Consider the following 24,401-nt stretch of genomic DNA (forward strand, 5'->3'; position numbering starts at 1 on the left):
GACAACACAGATACAAAGGGAATTTAACTTATTCGAAGCTATAATTTTTATTATACACACATATATATTTAAACTGATTTTAAACGATTTATTTTAAAATTTACTTTTCAATATATTTTAAACAGAAACAATTTAAACTGATTTTAATCAGCAAAGGACATAACATACGTATTTTATATATGTATTATTATTGTTTTTTGCATGACTGAATCCAGGGGCACTTTAAGCAACATTTCCAGCCATTTTATATTTTAGTTTTGAGTAGGGTATCTGTTTAGGGCTTCACCAAATTGGTGAGGCTGGCCTTGAATTTGTGAACCTCCTGACTCAGTCTCCAAAGTTGCTGGGATTACAGGCATGCTTCACTGTTCCCAGCTTATAATTAATATTTTAAAAGTTATTATTAGATAAAATTATAACCATTTTAAAATAAGCAAAATGCCAAGTAGATAAAACTTACTCAAGAAACATTTGTTGAGGGCTGGGGCTGCGTAGTACAGTGGCACAGCACTTGCCTAGCATGTGTGAGGCACTGGGTTTGATTCTTAGGGCCACATAAAAATAAACAAATAAGATAAAGGCATTCTATCCATCTACAACTACAAAAAAAAATTTTTTTTAAAAGAAAAATTTGTTGAATTAAAACCAAAATAAGAAAATAATATCTTATTTTTGGCTTCACGATGTCAGTAGGTCTCAAGCTAATACTGTCAAGATGAATACTAAAATAATCCATTTCTTTTCTGCATTATTAGTTAGACTAGGAAAATTATAGTAGACTACATCAAGTTCAAAAGCATTAAAAGTTTTGAGCTACTTTCAATAATAAGGAAGAAATGAGAACATTTGTCCAAATGAGTTAAAAAACAAAACAAAACTGTATGTTTTTTTAAAAAACGTTAATGGAACAAAAATTTCCTAAGAGAATTAAAAAGTTACCATACCTACTAAGACTAAAATTTGGAAATCTGGCATAGTAGCCTATTATTAAGGGTAAAAAGAAGGTAACAAATTGGTCATACCCCAGAGAGGAAGTACTATGTGGGTAGACTATGTGGGTTCACTCAAAACAGTGAAATGACTATTGCACTGAAGGCACTTTACTACTGCTCAGGAATTCTTATTAGGAGGCATAAGACCCCTAGAGAATGCTAAATAAGAAGGGATCTAGAAGGGATCTGAACCCTGGAAAACAACCAGTCTCTCAGATATAAATGAACTCGAGTGTGAGGAGAAATTCTCTTTATTTCTAACTATTTAAAAATGTTTAATAGTAAAGGCTAACAACAAAGACAAAAAATCTAAAGAAAAATATGTAGTATTTTTAAAAGAAGTTCCCTCCAAATAGTTAAAAGAATAGCAAAGTGCTAAATTCATTAATAATTTACAACTATTTAGAATGTTAGAAGCTAAATGAAAAACAGAAAATCTAAGAAGTGCTCTCCTTCAAAAACTGGTTAGAAGTAACAACATAATGGCCTTTTCTCTTATTGTACCTCCCACAGGCTTTTTCCTTGCCAAAGCCAAGAAACCTCAAGGACATTTAAAAAAAAAATTTTAAACAATTTCCTGTTTCCTCTAATCCCAATTCCAACACTTGTGAGTTGGCTTCAAATTTAGCCATGTAATGAAATGTGAATTCTTAAATATAGGAACTGGCTTGCTACCTAAATTCCTTTGTTTCTAAAACTCAGTGAAATATTTCAAATGTACTTCCTTCTTAATACAACAAATGAGGGTGACTATATTATTATCATATTCAGTCATCCTAAAATGGGTTTCCTAAACTTTTTCCTTCACTTTCTAAAAAATGATTCTAAGTGCAGAGTTAACTCTTATACCTCCATTTAAAAAAAAAAAAAAATCATGCAGGATAACATAAAATACAACCTTTGAAACAATCTTGAAAATGCCCCTAATATAATGCTGTTACTATGGTAACTCTTGCTGGCTAGTTCTTTGAAAAGACTCAGATCTCTGAGTATGAACAAGGTTACCTCACTATCTTTTATTCTTTCCTCATGAAATTTATCCTTTGCAATATCACACAAACATTTAAAAGTTATCTACCCAGTAAGCCATATTGGTTCAATGCCTATTTCTCAATTCTATGTTTTCTGATGCCTTTTCTCTTAGACTACTATTCAAGAAAACAATAGAAATCAAATTCCACTTTTGATCATCAATGTCAAATTTTCTGTCAATGGTTCCTCTGAGTTTTCTTTGAGGTATTTTCCCATTCTAGGCTTTTTGGTAGAAAAATTTCAGTGATACAAATATTAAATATGTAGCAATTCTAAAAATATATTTTTAAAAACATTAGAGATATGATTAAGAGACATAACCAATGGTCCCTTTAAAAAATGCTTTAAAAAATTGATGGGTACATGAATTGTGTTTAATGAGTAAACAGCTGTATTACTTAGGCAAGAAGCCAAAGACATTCCTAACTGATACTTCCCCTGTGCAACCCACAGTAATCATGAGTTTCTCTTAAAAAGACCATAAAGGAAGACACATATAAACCAGCTCTAGTCAGCAACGGGAGCTATATTTCATTTTACCATAAATTCCACTGATGTGGCACATTAGATTCTATAAGGTGATTTCATGTGCGTTCCCTTACTGAATCTTTATGACCAATGTATAAAGTACACAGGACAGAGTACTATTATCTCCATTTTAAAGATGTGGCTTTGTTTGAAGCACACCCCTGCCCCCAAATAAAAAAGCCCTAGCTGAAGAACAAAGTGGGAACTATCACTTCCACCACTTAAAAATCACATGGCTGGGAGCTCCTAGGTAGAGGTTTGCCTAGCATACAGGAGGCTCTAACTCAATTCTCAGCACCACATATACACACACACAAATAAAACAAAAATCATGGCCTTGGGCAAAGCACATGATGAGATTAACTAGAATCCTCCTTAATGCAGACAACAGAATGTAGCTTTCACAGATGTTGCCTCACATAGATCTTCTCTAAACTCCTTCCATTCTGTGGCCTACAAGACTAGGTCAGAGACTTGTGTTGTGGGCTCTGCCGGTACCCTGCTTCTCTCCCTGCATTCTATGTAAAGTTTTTTGTTTTTTTTTAAATGTGGTTTTAAAAAACAAAATTTATCATTTCAGTTATTTGAATGTATACAGTTGGGTATACATGTAGTAGTATGAAGTATAGTCACACTGTATAACCAATTAATGTCTTTTCAGTTGTCTATTTCCCCTGCTAAATTTTAATTCTTGAGGGCAAGAACTGTGTTATGTTTTTAGTGCCTAGTACACCCTATTACAAAGAACAGTCTTAAATACTTTTGTGTGTGTATGGTACTGGGGATTGAACCCAGGGGTCCTCTACCACTGAGCTTGACATCCCTAGTTCTTTTTATTTATTTATTCTTTTATTTCGAGACAGGGTCTCACTAAATTGCCCAGACTGGCCTCAAATCTGCAATCTTCCTGCCTCAGTCTCCTGAGTGGATGGGATTACAGGCACATGACACAATGCCCAGCTTAATAAATACTTTCTGAATACATGTTTATTCTGCATGCTTATCTGTGTCTTTCTGTCTAACCATTCACCTAATTCAGAATCAGAACTAAAGAATAAGGTGTTCATACAAAAATTATGTAAATATGTTGATCATAAGTCAGAACTTTTTTTGACTGGTTTCCCAATTAGGGTTTGAAGAGAATTAGATTATGTCCCCCCAGAATAATGCCACTTTGGTCTAAAGATTAAACTGAAACAACTGAAAAACAGCAGATGCAAGAGACTCTCTCTGCTCTCTCCTTTTCTGTCTAAAAGCAAAGCATAATCTCCCCTGCAACAGAAGTTTTCATTTAAAGTTGTCTCTATTAATTATTACAGATGACTGACTCTTAATGAGGAGACACCACTTGAGTCTCATATGAACATTACTAAAACATCTTTTTCTCCAGTTATTTCTCCTGTTAGATTTTTAAAACCACATTTAAACCCCTACCATTTATAGTTCCTAGAAACCTCATCCATGTCTACTTACTTTTCCATGATTTATTGCTCTTTGTTAAAATGATATATAAGCCCCTTGGTCTAACCACTTCTTTGAATCTTGATTTCTTTCCTATGAAGACTTCTATATATAAAATAAATCTTTTCTCCTATTAACCCATCTTTTGTCAGTTCAATTTGCAGGACCTCTGTCACCAATCTAAGATGGAAGAGGAAAAAGTTTTTTCTCCTCTACAGGTAAATTGCAGATATTTTCCATAAGTTGGATAAGTGTAATATGTAGTTACAAGATTTTTTTTCAAAAGTGCATTTAAAGAATGTGATAAAATCAAAATGGCTAATCAAAAAAATATGGCATTGGCAAACATGTACTGAAATTAACATGCTGCCAGGTATGGTGGCACACACCAGTAGTCCCAGAGACTTGGGAAGGTGAGGCAGAAGGATTGCAAATTTGAGGCCAGCTTTAGCAATTCAGCAAGATGCTGTCTCAAAATTAAAAAGGTTGGGAATACAGCTCAGTGGTAGACTGTCTCTGCCTTCAATGCCCAGTATAAAAAAAATTTTTTAATTTTCCTATTATTTGAATATGTAGGGCTAAACAAGGAGACTCTAAAATTAACAATCATTGGATGGATTATTGTCCAGAAACTAAAAATGTTAATAATTTTAATGACTGGTTGACAAATCCTTTTTTATTCAGTTTATGTTCAATTCTTTGCTTTAGTTTATTTCCAATTCTGTTTTCAATAAGGAAAACTTGCTTACTAAAAATAATTGATAGACTACTATGCAATTTTGTTGGCATATAACTGCATTTGTTCAAACACATGAGTGACATCTGCAACATTCTCATCTTCACAGCAGTGTTAATAAGGTTTTTCCTAACTGAAAAAGGGAAAAGTAACATAAATTTATTTCATTAAGAAATATTTATGTGCACCAGGCATAGAGGCACATGCCTGTAATCCCAGCGACTGGAGAGACTGAGGCAGAAGGATCACAAGTGCAGGTCAGTCTCAGCAACTTAGCATGACCCAGTCTCAAAATAAAAAACAAAAGGGGCTGGGGATGCAGCTCAGTGGTAAAGCACTCCTGGATTCAAATCCCAGTAAAAGAAAAAAAAAAAAAAAAAAAAGAAGAAGGTTGGTTGACTTATGTGCAATTTTTATTTATTAAAATTTATAATATATTTTAAATTTGTAATGGTGCTTTGATCAACCATAGATAATAATCAGGTAATGATAATTACAACCAAGAAAAAAAATTAATCTCTTAGTACCTTGTAAAGAAGCAAAGAATTTAATTTCAACTTATAGACATACACAGGTGACAAAAGTCATTATAATATAAAAATACATAACATTTGTTATATGTAGTTTGGATCTGGAGTGTCCTCCAAAGTTTCATGTGTTAAAGGCTTGGTCACCAGCCTGTGGCACTAGTGGGAGGTGGTGGAAAGTTTAGGAGGTAGGACCTGGTTGGAGAAAGTAGGTCACTGAAGCCATGCTCCCTAAGGAAATATTGGGATCTCTTTTCCCCTCCCCTCCCCCTCTTCCTTCCTCTCCCTCACTCTCCCAGCTTCTGGTCACCATGAGGTGAGCAGTTTTGTTCTACCAAGCATTCTCTGCAATGATGTTTTGCCTGGTCACAGGTTCAAAATTGGTGGGGACAAGCAACCATAGACAGATACCCTGGAACGCTGAGCCAAAATACATCCTCCTTTAAGTTGATTTTTTTTTTTTTCCTCAGGTATTTTGTCACCGTGATGGAAAGCTGACTAACACATTAAAATAAAAGTATATTACATTAAAATAAAGTTCAATGGGAAAGAGATAAATTTTCTATTACAGAAGCACTTCATTTTTAAATAAAGTATGCAAAGTATCAGACTTTTTTTATTGAGGCAATCTAGATGTATTTAGTAGAAATGTTTAGTAGTTTTATTTTAAAATACAAATGTTTAGAATATACTGGAAATGACATATTTTGTAATTTTTAAAAATTTCAGATGAAAAATTTCAGCTGTAAATTAAAAAATGTTCAAGATGTAGTATATAAAATTAATTGTAGGCACTCATAAATGGCAAAAAATGTCTAAAGATCATACAACTATTGAAATGACTGTTTTTCTAGCTTTGACTTTTTAGATTTGGAGTGCCCATCCCCTGCCCCCAATCTTACCAGTACACTAGGGATTGAACCCAGGGTCTCTCTACCACTGGGCCACATTCTGGCTCTTTCTAAAATTTTGCAATGGAGTCTCACTAAATTGCCCAGACTGTCCTCAAACTTGGAATCCTTCAGCCTGAGCAGCTCAAGTAGCTGAGATTACAGAAGAGTGCCACTGTGCCTGGCAGGACTTAGAAGTGTTTACAGGCTTAAGGAATTCAGGCTTAAGGATGTCAATATAGACATAGTCACATTATGTTCTAAAATATTCAACCAAAAATACAATGCTCATTTTTACCTAGGGATGGGACAAGGGTGGTTCTTGATAATTCAGTAAAAGGAGTCATAAAATACTATGTATCAAATCAGTTGCCCAATTTATAAATTTTGTAATAACAACCTTCTAATTGACAATGTATTTGAACATGGCATTCCTCAGCAAGAGTTAAAAATTATGGGAGCTTTGGGGATGTGTTTCCCTCACTAGGGTCCTGACATTATATCAGTTAACATGAGTACCTACATGGTGGTAAAATTATTGGCCACATTTATCACTACTACTCTAACCACAAAATCTACTGCAAAAAATTTAAGTATGTTATAATGTGTTCTGCTAGACCAAATCTCACATCTTACTAAAATAACATCTTAATCTTTCATGACTATCAGACACATTTTTGATAAATAACAAAGGTTAAGGCTCTTAAAATACAACCTCAATTAAAAAAAAAAAAACAAAACTAAAATCACTGAAAAATTTTACCCAAGTATTTAAAAATAACTACGATAATTAGTTAGATTTCTTTGCCAGCTATGGATGAGAAGCACGGCATCTAAGGTGTGGGCTAATATTGATTTAAATAGACAAAGAAGGAAAGCATTTTAGTGAAAGGAAGCGAGATTGTTGATTGACATTTCTTGGAAAAAGGTTAAAAATTCAAAAGGAGTGACTGCATGGGGCTCAGAACTTAAAAGCTTTTTTCTCTTCCAAACAGAAGAGCAGTAGCAAGTAATAACAGGTTGCCATGGAGACAAAAAACTAGAGAGATCTAAGAACTCAATTTGCAGTTAAATGGGCTGGAAACAATCCTTACTACTTGGTGAAAGAAAGCGATTAAAAATATTCTTGATTGCCAGAGGGAATCTTTTTCACCTAGCCATTTCCCCACCTCATTAATGAACAAGGAAGTCTAAAAAAACAAAGGAAAACCCAAGTTTTCTATAGACTGAACCCATTAAACATAATTCAGGATTTCAAACATTATCACAATCCTTCCTATTTTAAGTGATTGTACTTCTCCTCAATGGTACTTATTAGTAAATATTAGAATGAGACTAAAATAGAAAAGAACATGAACAATGGGAAAGTAACCAGAGTGAAAAACAGATTCAAGAAGTAAAAATCCAGGTACTGAAAAGTCTCTTTACAGTCAAATTGTAGAATACCTTTATGAGTGCTGTAAAGGGCTGCAAACGTCACCATGAAGAAAGTTGTGGAGTATTTGCCAGCATTAACTAAATGAGGAAAGGCCCTTCTTGTGTCACGGTATCGGCGCAGGCACTGGATGAAACGAAGCCAAGCAGGAATGCACTGAACAATGGCTCGCACACCATATGAATATTTGTGGCAGATTTCTGGTTCTGTGAAGATTTTCAAAGAAGAGAAAAATTACAATAAAAAAAAATAATCATGTTTACATCACTTACTTAGCCTTACAAGGTAACCATTAGCAAGTTCACAAAGGCAAAAGGCTGCGGTACAGAATCCCTTCCTTCCTTGCAACTATTATATTCTCAAGCCTTTTAGTGGTAGTTAAACCAAGGAACTGAGATAAAAATCTATACAGGGGACTAGTAGGAAAATTTGCCCTCTCAGATTTCTGGATGTGTTCTGGAATCACTTTCTCTGGAGTATCATAGACCTTTGAGAAAATTAGAAAATGAGTTCACTAATTAAAGAGGGAAAAACTGATTTGCTCTACAATTTGAAACATCTTGAAAATTTTAAAAAATGTCACAGGTGACTCTAAGTAATTTGATGAACTGCAAACCACCACAGTATAATATATCCGAGTACCTATTCTTATGCTAAAACAAACAAACAGACAAACAAAAAACTCAACTAAGAATGGACTTTACATTTTTAAATGAAAAGAAAAAGGTTAATAAACTTTTCTTGAATTCTGGTTGTATGTTGTAGTGTGTTCAACATACAATAGGGTTGTGATCCCCTGGAAATCACTGAAAATGTGTCTGGCATAGATTCTGTCAAACTTTTGTTAGTCAGATATTACATAATCTATCTAGATGCTTGTCATGAACATGAACTTGAACTCCTGGCACAAACTGAGAGTGGGACAAACAGCCAGAGAAAATCAAGGTTCCAAATAAGAATTAAAAGGCAGTTTATCATGACTTACTCAAAGCACGTCATTTGATTCCATATAATCAGAATTTTTGATCACTGGTATCTAACATTCTACAGCATACTGTGATGACACATCATTGGCATTATAGTATTTGTGATATAACTACCAACATATTAGAACTTTAAAAAAAAACTGTTTTAGAATTCTTTAAGTTGTAAATCTATTGGCAAATGGATGACTAAAATCATAGCACAATTTAAAAGCCAAATTATTTCAGATAAAGAGATTGCTAACAGAGTGCCAAGTACATTTAATTAAGTTTGTAATATTATTGGATGAGTTTTCACCATGACCTTAACTTTCTCAGTTATCATTCCCACTATTTCTTGGTTTACACTGGCAATTTAGTAGTGTGAATACAAATTCATACCCTACCTTCTGAATCATTTGGCAACAGGCCCTTACTTTCATCCCATTTGAGCTCAAAACTGTAGAAGCAGATCATATATTCCAGGTCCATTAGGATCACTGACAGGCTGTTTAGCTGATCGGCCAGCCAGAAATCAGCAAAGCCTACCTTATGGAAGGGGGCAGTAAATACTCGAAACTGAGAGAAAAAAAAAAATCAGAAAACACAGAAACAAGAAAAGTCATATTAGATTTCTCTAATTCACATTTGACTACTCAGCATTATTGCTTTAGTTGATAAAATAGAAATCAATGGACGAATCACAGACAAACTCAATGACCAGGAAACTGGCTTGGTAGGGAAGGGAATGAATTCAATGGACAACTAAGAAGGAAATGGGTGTGGGGGCAGGATTGCTACAGCTAAAAACCAAAGTGAAGAGGTGGGAAGAGATGAAACCAAAAGTGAAGAGCGGCAGAAGGTAGATGCACTGAAAGGAAGTTTAATGTTAGGCTCTAAAGTAAAATTTGCTGGACAGGTGAATACTATGATCATTTCTAGAATATTTTACTATCTTAGATAAATGCATACGAAGTTCTGGGCCTGCAAAGGACAGGTAGGAAGAATACTATGTAAGGCATGCTTTATTCTCTAACCAAAGTGAATTTCATTTCACTAACGTCATGGTGATGGTTGTGTTCATCTCAAAACTACACTTGAAATCAGTCCTCTTCCCACTGTACTTAAAAGAGTGATAAATGTATTAAACATATTAAACATATATATAGGTAACCTTAGGGTTTATGTGTGCTTTAACTCAACCCTCAAAACAATTCTGTAAGCTAGGTACTATTCACATTCCCATTTTATAGAAGACCTATACAAACTTAGCCTCACCTGTTCTGTGGAAGCCTGTTTACCACAGCAAAGGGGGAAACTAATATAATCACCAGAAACAGGTTCAACGTGTACAGACTGCCTTGATAAGCCTGTGTGAAGTAAAGATGAGATGAAGGTAGTTTTAATCCCCACTCTTGGACCTCTTCTATCTTACTACAATAGGAGAAAATGGACTCTTAAAACAAGGAATTCTGACTAAACAGCAGTTTTGAAAAAATGAGACTAATTCTCTTGTTCCCTAGAAATCTAGTTATATTCTTTTAGTAAACAAATTCAACCTGGGAGTCTATGGCATTTCCCTTTCAGACTTGTCTGTTTTTCCCCCCTAAATATTTCTCTCTATTGTTTTAGGAAGATAAATGGCTGTATTATGAATCAATCTGGGTGTCAACTTTCTATGACAGATACTGCCTTGGGGCCTTGGAAGCTAGACCACATATTTGAAGGACACAAAGCAGGCTCTGAGAGATTATTTTCTGGAGCTAATATGTCTTGGTTCCATGACTCAGTCTCTTGATTACTCCCACACTTTTTCAGTGAGTTTAATAAGCCAGAAAGAAAAGAAAAGTTTTACTATTTGTGATCACAAGCTCCAGACACAGCAAATTCTTTTAGATAGGGGTTACAGGGGTAGTGTTCTATGCATGTAGAGAGTCTGGTGCCAGTTTTTATAATATTTTGAGAAACTCCAGGGTGCAGAATAGACTTAAAGAACAAAGACAAAGATAATTTAGGACATTAATGCCGAAAGATCAGAAAGTTTACTCAATCTCTAGTCATGGACTTTAGCAAAATTCATAGCCTAGGGAAATCCTTTAACTGACATACAATCTGTCAACCCCATCCTCAAAACCTGGCTGGTACAGAAAGTCTCCATAGAAGCAGCAGCAGAAGATGAGAATGCATTAAATAAGAAGCAAAGGGATGGAGGGATGGGCTGGAAAAAGAGAAGACTAGTATGAAAATAAAAATGAGGGGAAGGGAAATTTTACAGAAGAGAAGATGAAACGAGGAAGAAATAAGGGAGTAGTAAATGTTGGTTTAATACAACTAATAAAGGAAAGAATGCAATTATAGTCATTAATGCATTAAACAAAGGCTTATTAAGTATTATGCTATGGCAGGCATTGTGGAGGTAGAGATATATAAAACATAGTCTCTATCTTCAAAAACACAGTCTAGGTGGGCAAATAAATACCCAGAGATAAAATTATAACACCGTATGGTAAGTGCTATAATAGAGATAGACATATACTACCCTGGAAATATAAGAGAAGGGAACAAGTAGCTCTGTTAGAGGTAAGATGAAATGGAGAAAACAAACAGGTAATACTTATTCCCTGACATTTACACACAGTCAAATTCATTTTAGATTTATCTGAACTCCCCTTCTGAGTGATAATCCAGTAACTTGACTTTCCTTCTTTTCTTATTCTGGCTAAGGTCTTTCAAATTCTCCACTTCTACTTTGTGATTATGATAAAAAGGATAAAGATTTCTAGAGTAATAGTAAGAAACCAAGAGTCAATTCTGAATATCTGATATTTTACCACATACATAAAAAAATACTACTAATAAATAAGTCCAGGATAAATATTCCTTATGTGAAATGCTTGGGGGCCAGAATTATTTCAGATTTTGGAATAGTTGTATATATGTAATAAGATATCTTGGGGATGGGACTCAAGTCTAAATATGAGACTGAGATTCATTTACGTTTCATATATATACCTTATACATATAGCCTGAAGGTAATTTTATGACAGTTTTAGTGTGGCTCCATTCTGACTGTGAAATGTAGAATCTTTTTTTTTTTTTCCTAGCAACATAATGTTGGTGCTTGAAAAGTTTTGGATTTTGAAGCATTTCAGATTTTCAGATTTGGAATGCTCAGCTTATGCAGAGAATATGTTAACATGATCTTCTAAGTTAATACTAATAAAGAGACAAGAAGACAAAAAAATCAAAAAATTAAAAAATTTCTACTTTTTAGAGGTTTGTCAATAAACACATCCTTTCCAGATTTGGTTTTTATATTCCACTAGTTTGATCCGTTAGATCAAAATAAAATATTTTAGATAAAGTGACTAACAGGTCTAACTGCTAAATGTTAGTGTTTAAGAGAACAGTTTATGTAGTCAAATGGCCTAGTTTCATATCCCATATCTCCATTACTTACTATGTGACCTTAGGCAAGATGTTTAACTTTTCTGAATATATACAAAATGGGAATAAACAGCAGCTCCAATCTCAGGGCTAACTAAAAAATGTACATAGATTAGGACATATAAAATGTATTATTAAATAACAATACATCCCTCTCTTTTCTTTTCTTTTTTTTTTTTTTTTTTTCAGTGCTAGGGATTGAACCCAGGACATTATGTATGCCAAGCTAGTGTTCTACCACTGAACTACTTTCTCAGCCCTCTGTTATAAAAGAGACATGTAAAGATTTTACTATAGAACTAAAGAAGTCCAAGTTAAAAACTAGAATTAGTCTATCATAAATTCATGTTTTTGTTTAGAAAATCTGAGGCATTCTTTCTGCTTTCTAATTGGATCTCTAAATATAGATTTAGAGAAAAGAATGTATGATTTAATGGATGTAATAACTTGCAAAAAAATAACTGCATTAAATTTGACATACAATATTAATATCAAAATAAGTTAGTATCTTTAAAATGTTTCTTTTTGGGCTGGGGTTGTGGCTTAGTGGTAGAGCACTTGCCTAGCATGTATGAGGCACTGTGTTCAATTCTCAGCACCACACATAAATAAATAAAAATAAAGGTCTATGGACAACTAAAAAAATTTTTTAAAAATGTTTTTTCATCTTTTTTGTGGGGGGGAGAAGAATAGCATATATCAATTCCATAGTTTCCATTATAAATAAGAATATAATCCAGATGCAGTGGTACACACCTCTAATCCCAGTGACTCTGAATGGCTGGGGCAAAAGAATCACAAGTGCAAGAACAGCCTCAACAACTTAGTGAGACCCAGTTTCAAAATAAAATAAAAATGGCTGGAGATGAAGCTCTGTGGTAGAGTGCCCCAGGTTCAATCACCAGTACTGGGGCGGGGGGAAATACACACACACACACACACAGAGCACCCATTGCCTACCATTATGGTCAAGTGATGTGGGCTTTTCCCACTAAAAATTAAAAGGTGGGGTGGGGAACAAATGAAGCATAGCTTATTTTAGGATGAGGCTTTCCAACATAACTAAAGTGAAAACATTCTTGTTAATTCACTAAAAATAAACCTAGATTTCTCAGTGAGATTTGAATTAAAATAAGTCAACAGGTCAAGTGATATTAAATGACCTGTATATATACATTCTTGTTGCTTATTATTACAAAAATAACAAGCTACAATGTTGCTTCCTATATTTCACTGTTTTTTTAAAAAATACTTTTTAATTGTTGATGGACATTTATTTATTTATTTACATGTGGTGCTGAGAATTGAACCCAGTGCCTCATACATGCTAGGCAAGCACTCTTACCACTGAAACATAACCCCAGCCCTTCCACTGTTTTTTGAAGCATTTTATTATTCTGTTATTCCTTCTTATATCATCATTGCCAACCTATTTTATAAACAAGTCCTCATTTATCAACAAACACACAGCAGATACATAGACAAATGTCTACTCAATGGGGAATCCTTCTCTAATAAGAGTAACTGGTCATGCATAAATCACAGCTTGCTATTTAAACAAAGAAGAATGCAGGGGGAAATGCTCACTTCACACACAACGTACACAACACAACTATGTTGTTATTCTGTTGTTGCACTGATGTAATCATAGAAACACCTGAGTTTTCTGAGTCTTAGGTAATCTCATTTAAAATAATTTTATAGAGATTTCAGATTGAGGCAAGAAATAATAGGTGTTTATAATATTAAAAATATTTCCCTGGAACTAGAAGAATACTCCATCTTTTGTGGAAATAACAGCTGAAAAATTCCAAGTCTAATAATAAAATGACAGATAATTTGAAAGAAGAAAGGTAATCTAATATTAAACTGGCAATGATTTATTTTTTGTAGTATAAACCTCAAGAGGTAAATAAAGGCTCAAATTTGTCTTCTGTCTTCAAAAGCGAACACAATCCTCTATAAAAAGCATGTTCCCTTGGGGTGGCAAAATGTATTAAAGGGAATGATTTTCTCATGACTGATCAAAATACTTTGGTACATTTAATTTCCACAAGCAGAAATCAAATTCAAAGTTTAGTGGTGCTACTACACTTGAGCTTTATGTCCCACTCTCCAATGAAATGGGAGGAAATCTCAATTTGTAATAAAAATCTTGGTGGAAGGTGAAATTTCTATAAGAAACACAAATAAAATTCAATCAACTTTGGAAAATAAAAGCCAAGGATTTGGGGTCCAATTGCTTTGCTATAAACACCTACCCGCTCCCCCCCCTTTTTAATTTGGTACTAGGGATTGAACCTAGGGACACTTAACCACTGAGCCACATCCCCAGTACTTTTCATTTTTTATTTTGAGACAGGATCTCACTAAGTTGCCTAGGGCCTCAGCTAAGTTAAAAGGCTGGTTTTGAACTCACTATCTTCCTGCCTCTACCTCCTTGAATGAGTGGGATTACAGGTATGTACTATCATGTTTGGCCTTTTTATTTATTTATTTATTTTTTTAATAATAGACTGCTAATGAAGAAACAAACAAACAGCAACAACAACAACAACAAAAAACACCACCAACAACAACTCTGCTAACCCTAAAGGGCATACAAAAGGCAAAAAACAAAAACAAATCTCTACGTTTTTCAGGAAGTATACTTGTATATTTTCTCTTGAAAGAGAGAAAACAATTATGTCAATTCTAAAGTTTATATAGGGACTAGTAATTTTAATCACTAATTCTCTTGTTGGTTATAGTTCATAATCTAAGAAGTAATTATATGGGCTGAGGTTGTGGCTCAGTGGTGGAGGGCTTGCCTAGCATGTGTGAGGCACTGGGTTCGATCCTCAGAACCACACAAAAATAAGTGAACAAAATAAAGATATTGTGTTCCTTTACAAAGAAAAATATTTTAAAAAGAAGTAATAATATGACAGCATTGTTAATTAATTTTTAAACAGAGTTAGCCTAACTTAGGAGTAAGCAGAATGTCCTTCCCAGAGCTACTTTTATGATATCACAAAACATATAGCTATAATTTTTGTGGGAGTTTTTATATCCTATTATTGAGATTAAAAGACTTTGAGACCATTAAGAAACAGGTAAAATGGTAGAAAAGATATTTGTTACAAACAACAATCAAAGTTAGTTTCTCAAATTGAACTTGGTGACCTGGTAAGAGATCTACCACTTTAGAGAACCAATCTTTCCTAAAATAAAGTATTGACTACTCACATCAATTTAATATGAAAGTCACAAGAGTTTTAATTTTTTTTAAAGAAGGAAACTGACCAAGTCCTACATGTTATGACAGCTAGTTGGAAAATTCGTATAATGAAGTCATAAATTACTATGATTTGCAAAATCATTTCAATATCTGACCACTTTCTACTTCATTTTAGGAAGAGGAAAAAAATGCGTAGAGTCCTTTTCCCAGAGCCACATACTGCACAACTTTCAGGGGTCTCTGCCACATACATTCTTTGCTTCTCAAGTTGGGGTGCCACTCGCATAGACACAATGTGAACAGTGCCTCTGGAGTTGTACAACCCCACAGTTTTGGTTTTATCTTAAAAAAGTCAGTAACTAATATATTATTCTAAAAATACTACCAAGTTTCTGGACTTACCAGCAGTTTAAGCAGCCAAAACCGGGACTTATAATAGAAAGTTTTAGTGGGGTTGATAAGAAAGAAAACCATAAATCCATAAAGGGCAAGTGGATACACATATGTGGGGATGACACTAATTGGAGCAAAGAAGCATGCCAGAAGGCTCAGGCACCACAATATCCCTAGGAATCCAGCAATCTGGTAAAGGACAGGAAAGACAAAAAGAGAGAAAATTATTTTTATTTTTACCATTACTCAGAAATATCTTTAATAAACAAAAGAAAAATAATTAGTAATTAAGCCAGTAATGTACTTTAAGTAGAAGACAGATTTCAGTACCCGAATAAACTAGCTATACAGATAAAACAAACTACATTCATGGGACTAATGTCTTGCTTTGATTACCTCAAAGAGATGCTGATGAGATAAATTGCTTCTTGGATTAAGTTCAAAGATGAGCACATGATTTACTCCAGCCTGTCTCCAACCATACGTGTTGATGCCCAGTAGAAAAAGGAATTCAATCAGAAGAAAGCCACCCCGATAGATTCTTACCAAGGGCCATATACTTCGATCTGTTTCAAGTTTAAAAACAGCTGAAAGAATATTAATATATTGGTTAGTTATAAGATCCAAAATGTCTCCTTTAATTATCCTTTTTCTTCATCTTCAAAAACTCAGCATAGGAATTTTTCATAAATAAAACCCATACCTATGTTATTTCAAGAGCCGATAAAACTTGCTACCAGATTCTTTCCCTTCATTTTACTCTGCAGAATGTTATTACAATAATTTTTCTAAAACTTGGCTTTTAGCATGATATCCCATTATTCCACTGGTTTCTTATAGTCAGACATGGTGAAATGACTGAGACTCTTAAGATCAGCTCTGTCAGCTGGGGATTTTTGGTATGCTACAACCTCTTTGGCTTTGTTTTCTTTCTTTTATTGGTGCACTATAGTTATACATAATGATAGGGCTTCTTGTTACATATTCATACATGCACACAATGTAACAATATAATTTGGCCAGTATCACTCCCCAGCACTTCTTCCTTCCTCGCTCACCTCCCACCCCTGGTCCCTTTCCTCTACTGGTCTTCCTTGGATTTTCATGAGAAGGCCCCCCCGCACTCACTACCCCGTGCCTTTTCTTTTACTTTTTCCTCTGTGGCTTTGTTTTCTCCACAAACTAGATAGAGTAATATCTACCTCACAGAGCTGCTATACAAAAGAAATAGAACACATGAAATCAATGCAAAAATTTAAATGTCAATAGTTAACATTTATATTTTACTTTATATATTTTTTCTCATTTCTTTTGATTCTCTCTCTTTTCTTCTGCTAACAATCAATCTCTATTGTTCTATCATCTCCTCCTCCCTCATAATCATCACATCCTATATCATTTCTGTTCTTTTTCTGTCTACCATTCAAAACTGTAAACCCTTTTGCAAACTTACTATTTTAATTATAGAAATAACTGATCATATGATTTGTTTATTGTGACAATTAACACTATAGATGTCATAGTAGGAAATATTTGGTTTAATGCTGTATATTGTTTGCATTGGTGGTTGTTATTATTTGTCTCCCTCTAAATAGTGAGGTACTAGAAACCTTAAGGGACACTGTAAGTTCACAGGGTAGAACTCAACTGCCTCAGATCTATACTGTTAGATGGGTAGACACACAAACAACAGGAAAAAGCAAGGGAACAAATCACCCCAAACAAACCAAGATACTTCAGTAATAAAATTCCACAGTAGAAGAAATGTCAGGAGTTTAGAATGTACATAGTTAAACTAATCTGCAAGGTCAGTAAGGAGTGAAATCAGAGAAAAAATATAGGAAATGAAAGATCACTTTAGTAGAGAGATAGAGATTTTGAAAAAAATCAAGCAGAAATCCTCAAAATGAAGAGATCTATAAACCAAATTAAAAATTCAATGGAAAGCATCACCAACAAACTAGACCACCTGGAAGAAAGAGTTCTGGGAAATGAAGATACAATATATAATCTTGAAAATAAAGTTAACTACAGAGAAAAGAAACCATGAACAGAACTTCCAAAAAATATGGGATATCATGAAAAGATCAAATTTAAGATTTATTGGGATAAAGGCTTGGAGTTACAAACCAAAGGAATGAAAAATATTTTCAATGAAATAATATCAAGAAATTTCTCATACCTAAAGAATGAAACGGAAAATCAAATACAGGAGGCTTACAGGACCCCAAATATATAAAATTATACCAAGATGCATTATTAAGAAAATGCCTAGCATACATAAAATTTTTAAGACTGCCAGAGAAAAATGACAGGGAACATTTATATTTAGGGGGAAACCAATCCAGATCATAGCTGATTTCTCAACCAGGACGGTCAAAGCAAGGAGGTGTTGGAATAATATACACCAAGCTCTGAAAGAAAATGGTTTCCAGTCAAGAATACCGTACCCAGAAAATTACTCTTCAGAACTGACCATGAAATAAAAACCTTCCATGATAAACAAAAGTTAAAAGAATTCACAACTAGAAAGCTTGCACTATAAAACATAATAAAATATTTCATGAATAAGAAATGAAAAGTAAAAGTGAAAACCAGCAAAGGGAAGAACTATACTAGAAGAATAAAAACTAATTCAAATTAAAAGTCAGAAATAAGTAAAAATGACAGGGAATAAAAATTATTTCTCAATACTAACATTGAATATAAATGACCTAAACTCATAACTCAAAACACATAGACTGGTAGATTAGATTTAAAAAAAAAAAAGACCCAACAAAATGCTGTCTCTAAGAGACTCATCTCATAGGCCAAGACATCCATAGACTGAAGGTAAAAGAATGGGAAAAAACATATCATTCACATGGATCTCATAAACAAGCAGGGATTTCTATCCTCATATCAGATAAAGTGGATTTCAAGTCAAAGTTAATCAGAAGGGACAAAGAAGGACACTTCATACTGCTTAAGGGAATTATACATCAATAAGCCATTAACATAGATATTTATGCCCCAACAATGGAGCATCTACACACATCAAACAAACCCTCTCAATTTCAAGAATCAAATAAACCACCACACAATAATACTGGGTGATTTTATACAGCTCTCATCAGTGGATAGATGTTCCACATAAAAACTAAATAAAGAAGCTCCAGAACTAAAAAAATATAATTAAGAATTTTGACTCAACAGACATATATATAATATTTCATCCACCAATGAATGAATACACTTTATTCTAGGCAGGACATGGATCCTTCTCTAAAAGAGACCGTATCTTAGGCCACAAAGCAACTCTTAGCAAATACAAAAAACTAGAGATAATACTTTGCATTCTTATCAGCTCATAATGGGATGAAATTAGAAATGAATAACAAAAAATAGAAGCTACCATAATACCTGGACACTAAATAACATGCTATTGAAAGACCAATGGATAGCAAAAGAAATCAAGGATGAAATAAAAAAATACTTAGAGGTAAATAAGAACAGTGATACAATATATCAAAATCTCTGGGACACTATGAAGGCAGTGCTAAGAAAAGTTCATTACATTGAGCTCATTCATTAAAAGAATAGAAAGTCCCCAAATAAACAACCTAACATTATATCTCAAAGTCCTAGAAAAAGAACAAATCAACACCAAAAATAGAAGACAAAATAACTAATATCAAAGGCAAAATTCAATGAAATTGAACAAACAAAAAAATTCAAAAATTGACAAACCCCAAAATTTTTTATTTGAAAAAATAAATAAAATTGATAAACCCTTAGACAAGCTAACAAAAAGAGAAAATTCAAATTACTAAAATTCATGACCAAAAAAGAAATATCATGACAGTACTGAAATACAGATGATAATCAGGAACTATCTATAAAATTTATACTCTAGTAAAATAGAAAATTGTTGAAGACACAAATTTCCAGAGATATATGACCTACCCAAATTTAATCAAGAGGACAGAGAAAATTAAACAAATAAATCTCAAACAATGAAATTGAAGATATCATCAAAAGCCTACAAAGAAAGAAAAGTCCAGAACCAGAAGGATTCCCAGCCAAGTTTTACCAGACCTTCAAAGAAGAACTAAAAACAATTCTCCTCAAATGACGGTATGAAATAGAAAAGGAGGGAACCCTTCCAAATTCATTCTATGAAGCTAGTACCATCTTGCTAACAAAACCAGAGAAAGACACATCAAGGAAAAAAAAAACTTCAGATCAATATTCCTGATGAAAAGAGATGAAAAAATTCTTCATAATATACTGTCAAATCGCACGCAAAACATATTAAAAAGGTAGTGTACCATGATCAATTGGGGTTCATCCCAGAGATGCGAGGTTGGTTCAACATGCAAAAATCAATAAACATAATTAATCACATCAATACGCTTGAAGACAAGAACCACATGATCATCTCCACAGACAAAGAAAAAGCTTTTGACAAAATACGGCATCCATTCATGTTCAAAACACTAGAAAAACTAGGGATAGTAGGAACATAGCTCAACATTGCAAAAGCTACATATGTTAAACCCAAGGTCAACATCATTCTAATTGGAGAAAAACTGAAAGCATTCCCTCTAAAAACTGAAACAAGGCAAGGATGTCTAATTTAATACTTCTATTCAACATAGTCCTTAAAACTCTAGTCAGAGCAATTAGACAGAAAAAAGAAATTAAAGGCACGTGAACAGGAAAAGAAGATCTCAAACCAATCCTATTTGCTGACAACACGATTTTATATTTGGAAGATCCAAAACACTCCACCAGAAAACTTCTAGAACTCATAAATGAATCTGGCAAAGTAGCAGGATATAAAATTAACACCCATAATCAATTTCATTCCTATATATCAGCGATGAATCAACTGAAAGGGACATTCCCATTCACGTTAGCTTCCAAAAAAAAAAAAAAAAAAACTTAGGAATCAATCTAACAAAAGAGGTATAAGACCTCTACAATGAAAACTATAAAACACTAAAGGAAGAATGTGAAGAAAACCTTTGAATATGGGAAGATCTCCCATGTTCTTGGATAGGCAGAATGAATATGAATATTGTCAAAATGGCCATATGACCAAAAGTGCTATACAGATTCAATGCAATTCCTATTAAAATTCCAATGATATTCTTCATAGAAATAGAAAAAGCAATCATGAAATTCAATCCAGAAACAAGAGGCCCAGAATAGCCAAAGCAATCCTTAGTGAGAAAAGTGAAGCAGGAGGCATCACAATACCAGACATTAAATTATACTACAAAGCTACACTAACAAAAATAGCATGGTGTTGGCACCAAAACAGACACAAAGACCAATGGAACAGAATAGAAGAACAGAGACAAACCCACATAAGTACAGTTATCTTATACTAGACAAAGGTGCCATAGACATACATTAGAGAAAAAGCCTCTTCAACAAATGGTGCTGGGAAAACTGGAAATCCATATGTAGCAGAATGAAATTTAACCCCTATCTCTCACCCTGCACAAAACTCAACTCAAAGTGGATCAAGGACCTTGGCATTAGACTGGAGACCCTGTGCCTACTAGAAGAAAGTATAGGCCCAACTCTCCATCACATCAGCTTAGGAACCGAATTCCTCAATAAGACTCCTGATGTACAAGAAGTAAAACTAAGAATCAATAAATGGGATGGTATCAAACTAAAACAAAGGAAACAATCACAAAGCAAAGGAAACAATCAATAACATGAAGAGAGAGCCTACAGAATGGGAGAAAATCTTTGCCACTTACACTTCAGATAAAGCATTAATCTCCAGGATACATAAAGAACTCAAAAAACATAATACCAAAAAAAAAAAAAAAAAAAACAAATAATCCAATCAATAAGCAGGCAAAGGAACTGAACAGACACTTCACAGAATAAATACAATCAGTCAACAACTGATCATATGAAACATATGAAAAAATATTCAACATCTCTACCAATTAGAGAAATGTAAATTAAAACTACACTGAGATTTCATCTCACTGCAGTCAGAATGGCAATTATCAAGAATACAAGAAAACAATAAATGTTGGTGAGGATGTGGGCAAAAAGGTTCACTCATACATTGCTGATGGGATTGCAAATTGGTGCAACCACTATGGAAAGTAGTAAGGAGATTCCTAAGAAAACTTGGAATGGAACCACCAATTGACCCAATTATCCCACTACTCGGCACATATCCAAAGGACTTAAAATCAGCATACTACAATGTTTATAGCAGCTCAATTCACAATAGCCAAGCTATGGAACCAGCCTAGGTGCCCTTCAATAGATGAATGGATAAAGAAAATGTGTACATATACACAATGGAATATTACTCAGTCAAAGAAGAATGGAATTATGGCATTTGCCAGTAAATGGATGGATCTGGAGACTATCAGGCTAAGTGAAATAAGCCAGTCCCCAAAAAACAAAGGCCAAATGTTCTCTCTGACATGCAGATGCTAACACACAATAAGCAGGGGAAGGGAAAAATACAAGTTCATTGGATTAGACAAAGGGGAATGAAGAGAAGGGTTGGGGGTTGGGAACAGGAAAGACAGTAGAATGAATTGAACATTGCTTTCCTATGTTCATACATGAATACTAGACCAGTGTAACTCCATAACATGTACAACCACAAGAATGAATCCTAATTAGAATAAGTTACACACCATGTATGTATAATATGTTAAAATACACTCTACTGTCATGTATATCTAAAAGGAACGAAAAAAAAAAAAAGACATGGAAATACAAGTTTTGATGATAATGTACAGAAAACAGAACCTTCATAAATTGATAGTAGAAATGGAAATGGTGTAGCTTCTACATAAAACAGTTTGGTGGTTCCTCAGAATGTTAAACATGTACTCAGATCCATGCAGATGCATGTTGGTAGTAGCACCATTCACAATAGCCAAAATGTAGAAATGACCCAAATATCTGTTAATGGATGAATGGATAAACAAATCGTGTTATATACATTAAATGGAATTTTATTCAGCCAAGAAAGGAATACATGCTACAACATAGAAAGACCATGAAAACATATTTAGTGAAATAAGCCATACAAAAATACCACATATTATATGATTCTGGTTATATGAAATATTCAGAATAGTTAAATATGTAGAGACAGAAAGTAGACTGGTAGTTGTTAGTAGCTGTGAAGAGAGAAATTTAAGAGTGAGGTTTCTTTCTGGGGCAATAAAAATGTTCAGTTAGACTGCAAAACAATGTGAATGTACTAAATGCTACTAAACTGTTCATTTTGAAATAATTTTTTATTATATTAATTTTATCTCAATAAATAATAATTGCAGAGGGAAAAATAAAAGATACATGTGAAGATGACATTACTAACTCTTTTATTAGGCACATACTTTGAACTACTGGTAGTGATAGATTATAATTCAAAATTTTGGGGGCCGGGTTGTAGCTCAGTAGCAGAGCACTTGCTGAACATGTGTGAGGCACTGGGTTTGATTCTCAGCACAACATATAAATAATTGAATAAAATAAAGGTCTATCAACATCTAAAAAATATTTTAAAAATTTTCTAATTCTGTTTAATTCACATCTGTGGTCATAGATAAAAGAAAGCTAAATAGCCTGCTTAGGGTTTAAGCATTTATAGTTCTGACAGTTAGAGTGTTCTGCTCTACATATGAAGAAAGTTTCCATGAAAAGGAAAATATAATATATACTTATAAAATCTAAATACATATTTATAAAACTTAAGTTCTACTTGATAACATAAGAATTGGAAAATTTCTAAGACTTAGTAACTATGATCTTGAATAAAATGATATCCTTGAATTTCATAATTAGTAAGAAAAGTTAGCAAAACAAAACAAACAGCAAGAAAATACCAAGGACATTTGTGAAATAATAAATTTTAAAGATTAAGTCTTCTGAATGAAAATATAAGGCTGTATCTTGTATATGAACTGATTTAGTTTCAAAAAACATACCACAATCTTAATTATTTAGAGTCAAGATATTCATCAAAGACCAGAAACTTCAAATTGCACAAAATGTAAAATCTAAGACCACTAATTAGTAATGCAATGAAACTTCTTTCTGAAGCAACCTTTGTAGAGATACTGGACATTAAAGCACAATTCTTGCTAGACAAGATAATCTGGGAAATTCCAAGATATTAAGAAACAGAATAAATAAGCATCATTTCTTCTACGAATAAGGATATCATCTCTGTGATCCATTGATCCACAAAATAAAAGATGTTTATTGTTCTATTCCAAACCCTCCATAACTATGAATTTTTAATTAAAAAAATCTAGCATTCATCATCATTTCTGGGCTAAGCAATGTGCTCAGTATTGTACATGAATAATTTCATTACTTCTCACAGCAACACTATAAATTGATTTTCCTCAGGAGACACATGAAGAAACTGAGGCTTGGTTAAATTAGGTTCCTTGCCCAGGGTCACAAGGATTTAATCCTGGCAATATGGCTTCAGAGCCTGCCACATTTAACAACGTGTTTAACACTGTACAGAAAGCAGTTTGTGTTTAACAGAAAAGCAAAATAAAACAGAAGCTTGCCTAAAACTTTAAAAACTAGTCCTCTCTCTACTGTACCAACTTGCCAAATCAGTTTTATTTAAAAGAACACTACAAAACCTTTTAACAAGAAATATATATGTATTTGAGAAAAAGCTCCTCAAATCATTAGAAAGGAGATAAGAAGCCTCTTCTTACTCTAGGTTCCAAGTCCCCTTTCCTGGAGGATACCAGGTTAACAATTCTGTTTATT

At 33.6% G+C, this 24,401-nt stretch overlaps 1 protein-coding gene across 1 annotated transcript in view; it reads right to left on the minus strand.

The window, feature by feature from the left end:
- The window catches only part of XPR1 (xenotropic and polytropic retrovirus receptor 1), a 197,047-nt gene that overhangs the window by 32,350 nt on the left and 140,296 nt on the right, over positions 1-24,401 (minus strand). Inside the window, exons 8-11 of the mRNA XM_079105928.1 lie at positions 16,020-16,210; positions 15,633-15,812; positions 8,971-9,142; positions 7,613-7,807 (exon numbers count right to left, since the gene is read on the minus strand). Coding sequence (XP_078962054.1) covers positions 7,613-7,807; positions 8,971-9,142; positions 15,633-15,812; positions 16,020-16,210 — 738 coding nt within the window. The remainder of the gene's footprint in view (positions 1-7,612; positions 7,808-8,970; positions 9,143-15,632; positions 15,813-16,019; positions 16,211-24,401) is intronic.

Source organism: Sciurus vulgaris (assembly GCF_902686455.1).
Source record: "Sciurus vulgaris genome assembly, chromosome: 12".
NCBI lineage: Eukaryota > Metazoa > Chordata > Mammalia > Rodentia > Sciuridae > Sciurus > Sciurus vulgaris.